The 6,503-nt window shown below is 36.3% G+C and overlaps 1 protein-coding gene across 1 annotated transcript in view; it reads left to right on the top strand.

Annotated features, from left to right (window-relative positions):
• PSMC6 (proteasome (prosome, macropain) 26S subunit, ATPase, 6) overlaps positions 1-6,503 on the top strand; it is a 23,076-nt gene that overhangs the window by 4,484 nt on the left and 12,089 nt on the right. The window contains exons 5-7 of the mRNA XM_008566942.1: positions 1,333-1,400; positions 1,887-2,001; positions 4,118-4,205. Of these exons, the coding sequence (XP_008565164.1) occupies positions 1,333-1,400; positions 1,887-2,001; positions 4,118-4,205 (271 nt within the window). The remainder of the gene's footprint in view (positions 1-1,332; positions 1,401-1,886; positions 2,002-4,117; positions 4,206-6,503) is intronic.

Here is a 6,503-nt window from a genome sequence, read left to right as displayed (position 1 = left end):
AACATCACATATTGCACACAGGTATTGATATTCAACTCTGTACCCTACAGATATGTACAATTTACTATGTTAAAATAAAAAAAAAATTAGATGCCTAATTTGATAAGGGATTTTTTTTTTTATGTCCCTTTCAGGGCCCTCTGGTTGTATGAAGATAAGAATATTTGAAAACTGGGAAATATTAGAAAAACCAGAGTATATATTGCCTATAGATGTAAATTTCAAAATAGCTTCATATTGATCTCTTTCTCTTTTTCAAGTACCTCACATATTGGCAGTTTTTTTTTTAGCTTAATCCATTATATTAAACCTTGTGTTTTGCCTATTTTTACTTTCTTTTAATTGGCACTGAATCCTAAATTTGGAGCTTTTTGTAAAATCCTGTGAAAAGTAGTCAGTAATTTATATGATTCTGAAATTGTATTGGCAAGCAGTTTTTTAAACTATAGAAAAGTATTAGTTTGGAAAGTATCATTCTGAGTATAACATGAGGGCTGGCTGGTTAGGTCAGTTGGTAAGAGCACAGCCTTATAACACCAAGGTCAAAGGTTCAGATCCCCTTAGCAGCCAGCCAACAAAAAAATAAATAAATAAAATGAATGTAACATGGGGTAAATCTATTGTATAGAGTCTATGCAATTCTAGCCAAATAAGTTACCATGCTTAGATATGCCAATAAATTTTTTAGTGTGATTCAAGCTGATGTATAGTATGCTTAGCATAGTGTTAGGCATATAGCAAACGCATGAATTATAGTTGCTGGGTTTTGTTTTGTTTTTTACCATTTTTTTAGCATTTTAATAATCTCTAAGGGGAAACAGTGCATTCCTCCTAACCTCTTATGATCACATAACACACATTCTTTCCAAAAGCTGTACTTTTCAAAATAAATCTAATGGATATACCTTTAAAATGCCTCTTTCCTTCCTCCAAAATGTTCACTAAGGGATTTTTTAATGAATGTTTTGGTACCAATTCCCAAAGTCACTATACACTTTACTACAGAGCTGGAATCAAAATAATGAGCAAAATTATGTTAAATAATGAGCATTTGAAAGTAAAATTCCAAAGCCCATTCCTTCTTCAAAAACAAAGCCATTGCCTCCTTGAACTTTTTATATTAATGATTTCACCTTTCACACTGGGGCAGATAGAAATAACTTCAATACTTTTATAAACTCTTCTATTGGCATGGACTTTATAATCTAAACTCCATTTGTGTTCTCTCTAAAAGGTAAAAGTGGGTATTTGGCCTCTATATATTAAGCTTTTGTTAGAATGTTATTTCTCTTTTTGAGTGTTTACACAATACCTTTTGTTTTACAAAACTAGCTTGACAAAAGTAAGCTGAAGCCAGGAACAAGAGTTGCTTTGGATATGACAACACTAACTATAATGAGGTGGGTTTCTTACTCTATTTAATTTACCTTTTATTTTCACAGAGGGAAGGTTTTATCCAAAATATATGCTTCTTGGGCCGGCCCGGTGGTGCACTGGAGAGTGCGCCGCTTGAGAGCGTGGCGGCGCTCCCGCCGAGGGTTCGGATTCCATGTGGAGACCAGTTCCCGCTCACTGACTGAGCGTGGTGCGGGTGCAACACCGAGGGTTGCGATCCCGTTGCCAGTCCCTGGTACGGGCGCGACACTGAGGGTTGTGATCCCATTACTGGTCAGTAAAAAAGACAAAAAGGAAAAAAAATATATATATGCTTCTTGAAATCACTGAATATATTGATACTTTTTCTCTTTTACTCATTTCTAATTAATTTAAACATGTCTTTATAAGATCACCTACAGATGCTTGCATAAGCAAGTCACTTATACTGTATCTATAGGCTGAGAGAAAATACATCTTTTGAAAGAAAAATACCTACCTTTTCACTCTAGATATTTACCAAGAGAGGTGGACCCACTGGTTTACAACATGTCTCACGAAGACCCTGGGAATGTTTCTTATTCTGAAATTGGAGGGCTATCAGAACAAATCCGGGAATTGAGAGAGGTTGGTACTTTGTTCTCTGAACTTACTAATAAGTAGTGCTGGTTTTAGGATGCCTGAAGGGAGAAACAGAATGAAAAACTACTTTTTGTCCAAATAGTAGTTACTAAATATTATGTATGTAAAATTGCTGAGAGAATAGTCCTGAATTTCTAGCTATGAAAATTACCGGTATTTATTAATTTGGAGATAATTTGGTGTTAGAAAAGTTCTGCTTATTTTGTGACAAAGAAGGGGGGGAAGGATAAGAATAATTGATATAATTTGATGCCCTTGCCATCTGTGGTTTTGATTTCATAATAGGTTACTTGGTCTGAGCATATTTGGATAATGTGTGTGATGTAGGTTTCCCCATTACCCCATTAATGTTAACTTCCTACCTTACAGTAGAGTGAGTTACCTATACCTTAAATATTTTATTTTGTTAAAGCTGTTTGCTGCCATGTAAGAGAAATACTGGCTTTAGGAGTGGCTTAAATCTTCCAAGCTTTTAGGTGAAGAATCAAGTCCAGATGGCTTTTGAACAATTATTTGTAAAGCAAAGTATATCATCATGTTGATTTCATCCTATTTTAGGCTGGAAATATTTAGTAATGAACGGGAGTAGTTGGGTTATCTAACACCATCTGATTTAAGCCATAAGCCATTAGTTCTCACACTTCAGCACATTAAGTTTTCTGGAACACTTATTAAAAATACAGATTACCAGGCCCTCTGAGTGGTTTTGATGAAGTAGATTGGGAGTGGGGCACAAAAATGTTCATTTAAACAAGCATTTTAGGTGATTATGAAACTAAATTTTTCTTTGAACATATGTGAGTAAGCACTGGCCTAAGTGTAAATAAAAGTCATTTCTTACCTTGTATTTAATGAAAGGGCACCAGAGGAAGAACAAGTGCTTGATGAAACTGTGAACATATGCCTTCTACGGTGATTTCCTACATCAGCTGTAGGAGTAGAAAGACATGCACACAGGCAATACTTTTTTTCATTTACACTTTAGAATATTTATTTCTCACACTTCTGGTTTGTCCTAATTACATTGGTGGACATAGCTATTCAATAGAAGTTTATCTCTCAAGTTACTGGTACTGTGAATAATTCAAGTTGGATAGTCAAATCCTCAGTTTTTCTATTCTTCACTTTTCTTTCCTTGAATCAGTCTTGGGAGGACATTGAGAGCAGAACTTATTGTTTTTTTAAGGCTGCTATGGCAAAATACGAACAGATGGAAACTTTTTATACCTTTTCTCTTAGTGGCAATTATAACTTATAAAATCCATTGCCCATTTTATAATTATTTTGTGTTGTATTACCAACTGCAAACTAGATTAAACTTTTTTGATTTTGAGTTTCTTTTAATTAACTGATTTTTTTGTAGTGTAATTTTTCACTGAGGTATAATTTACATTCAATAAATGCACAGATATTTTTGGCACAAGGCAGGGTGGGGCAGGGCAGGGGCATGGGGCAGCTGGCCAGTATGGGAATCTGAACTCTTGACCTTGGTATTAACAACACCCTGCTGTAACCAACTTAGCTAACCTGCCAGCCCTAATGCACAGATTTTAAGTGTACATTTCAAATATGTTTGACAAATTATGCACCTGTGTAATCATCTAACCTAATTAAGTGGGTGGTTTGTTAACATCATTTAAAATTTTTTATTTTTTATTTTATTTTTTTTTTGTCCTTTTTTGAGACCGTAATCATCTAACCTAATTAAGTGGGTGGTTTGTTAACATCATTTAAAATTTTTTATTTTTTTATTTTTTTTTTTTTTGTCCTTTTTTGAGACCGGCCGCACCGCGCTCAGCCAGTGAGCGCTGTGAGCGCACTGGTCATCCCTATATAGGATCCGAACCCGCGGCGGGAGCGCTGCTGCGCTCCCAGCGCCACACCCTCCCGAGTGTGCCACAGGCTCGGCCCAAAATTTTTTAGATCTTAAATCCACACGATGGAAAAACCTCTAATATGAATGGTCTTACATAGCTTGGAATTCTAGATTTCTTATGGATTATGATGTATAACCTAACAATGTTGACATTTGACTTAAAGTATTTGAAAGTACATCAAAATCTTTATTAACTTTTTAAGAAACACGCAACTTCTTTTCTAGGTGATAGAATTACCTCTTACAAATCCAGAATTATTCCAGCGTGTAGGAATAATACCTCCAAAAGGCTGTTTGTTGTATGGACCACCAGGTTGGTATTGAATTATTTCTACCCCACCAATAAATGAATAAAGTAAGGAGTTAAAGAAAAAGATGGAAATTTAATGTGGGCAGTTTCAACTTCCACTCCTTCAGAGTGAGAGTGGAATAGGAGATGTGTGTCTACTGCTCCCTCAGGTGTGCTTAGTCCATTTGTGCCTCATAGTATATATATCTTAACATATATACCGTGTGATTCTAGTGCAACGGTTCTTCAAAATGTGGTTCACAGACTTCTGGGTGTCCCTGACATGCTTTCCTGGAACTAGTGAGGTCAAAACTACTTTCATAATACCAAGATATTATTTGGCTCTTACACTGTGTTGACATCTATACTGATGACAAAAAAGCATTGTGGATAAAACTGCTCCCGCCATAGCACAAATCAGTTGTCAGTGGGACAAAACAGTACTAGTAGTCATTGTGTTCTTGATTGCCACAAATAATAAAAAAAATGCCCATTTCACATTAAAATGTTCTTGGCGAAGCAGTAAAATTATTCATTTTATTAAATCTTCATCCTCGAATATGTTTTGTGTTCTGTGTGATGAAATGAAAAGTACACATAAAGTACTTCTGCGTATTGAATAGGATTGTTGTCTTTAAGAAAAGCACTTGTGCAGTTATTTGAGTTGTCAGCTAAATTAGCTGCTTTTCATGGAATAGCATTTTTTCTTCAAAGGACAGTTTACACACAATATATGGCTATTCAGACTGAAAGTACTTCTGCGTATTGAATAGGATTGTTGTCTTTAAGAAAAGCACTTGTGCAGTTATTTGTCAGCTAAATTAGCTGCTTTTCATGGAATAGCATTTTTTCTTCAAAGGACAGTTTACACACAATATATGGCTATTCAGACTGATTATTGATTACTGATTACTAGTTAGTGTGGTTATTCAGACTGGCTATTGGTTATCTGGCACCCATTTTTCCCAAAATGAATAAAGTGAGTCTGTCATGTTGAAGAAAACAACTGACACCATCTGTTGCCAGTGATAAAATTTGAGGTTTCAAGCAAAAAGTAGAATTTTCGTAAACTTGTATCTGGCACCATAAGCTTGACAGTTTTCTAATGGTGATTTTATTTATTTGTTTTTGGTGCCTGGCCAGTATGGGGATCTGAAACCTTGAACTTGGTGTTACAAGGCTATGCTCTAACCAACTGAGATATCAGCCAGCCCCACTTGACAGTTTTCTAATAGGTTAATGCTTAAAGACTTTACTGATGAGATGGGGGTGATATTAACAAATGTGTTTTTTAGATATTGTATAGTGAACAACAATCACAATCCCTCGAACCTGTTAAGACAAGCGAACAGATAGGATGTTGATGGGCGGGAGGGGGGAGAGAGCGGGAGAAGGGAGAATTCAGTAAAGGGACACGAAAATCAACTACATTGTATATTGATAAAGTAAAATAAAATAAAATTCCATCATAAAAGATGCAAAATAAATAAATAATAAAGTAAAATCATACATGTGGCTCTCATTATGTTTCTATTGGACAGCACTGCCCTGGATGCTCCAAACTGGAGCCACCAGGCAGTGTGGAGAGCAGCATCTGACATCATGGGATTAAATGATTATCTACAAGCTCCCTTCCTCTTGTGTTTATTATTATAGGTCTTACAGAGCAGGAGACCAGTGTGGTTGAGAACTGAGGCTTTTGAATCAGACAAGCCCAAGTTTCATTACCTGCCCTATTCAACACAGAAGCCACTAGCCATACGTACTCATGTGCCTATTGAGTACTTGAAATGTGGCTAGTGCTGTAAGTGTAAAATATAGACCAGATTTCAAATACTTAGTACAAAAAAAGTAAAGTATCTCAATAATGTTTATATCAGTTGCATGTTGCAACATTAATATTTTTGATAGATTGGGTTAAATAAAATATATTATTAACATTAAAAAATAAATACATAGGGCCGACCCTGTGGCTCACTCAGGAGAGTGCGGCGCTGGGAGCGCAGCGGCACTCCCGCTGTGGGTTCGGATCCTATGTAGGGATGGCCGATTAGCGCGTGGTGCGGGTGAAAAAAAAATAAAAATAAAAATAAAAAATACATAAATAAATATTATATAATGAACAATATCAACATTTAGAAGATTTACATAACTCACTGAACCAATAATTTCCAAATAGATGATGATGTTAAAATATTATGCATAGGGGCCGGCCCAGTGGCGCACTGGATAGTGCGCCGCTTGGGAAGCGCGGCGGCACTCCCGTCCGAGGGTTCGGATCCCACATACAGACCCGCCCCCCCTCCCCGGCCGGGGGGGGCG

This window comes from Galeopterus variegatus, unplaced genomic scaffold, assembly GCF_000696425.1.
Source record: "Galeopterus variegatus unplaced genomic scaffold, G_variegatus-3.0.2 Scaffold279, whole genome shotgun sequence".
NCBI classification, from domain to species: domain Eukaryota; kingdom Metazoa; phylum Chordata; class Mammalia; order Dermoptera; family Cynocephalidae; genus Galeopterus; species Galeopterus variegatus.
Note: the sequence above shows the minus strand (reverse complement) of the source record. Positions and strands in the feature narration are given on the sequence as shown.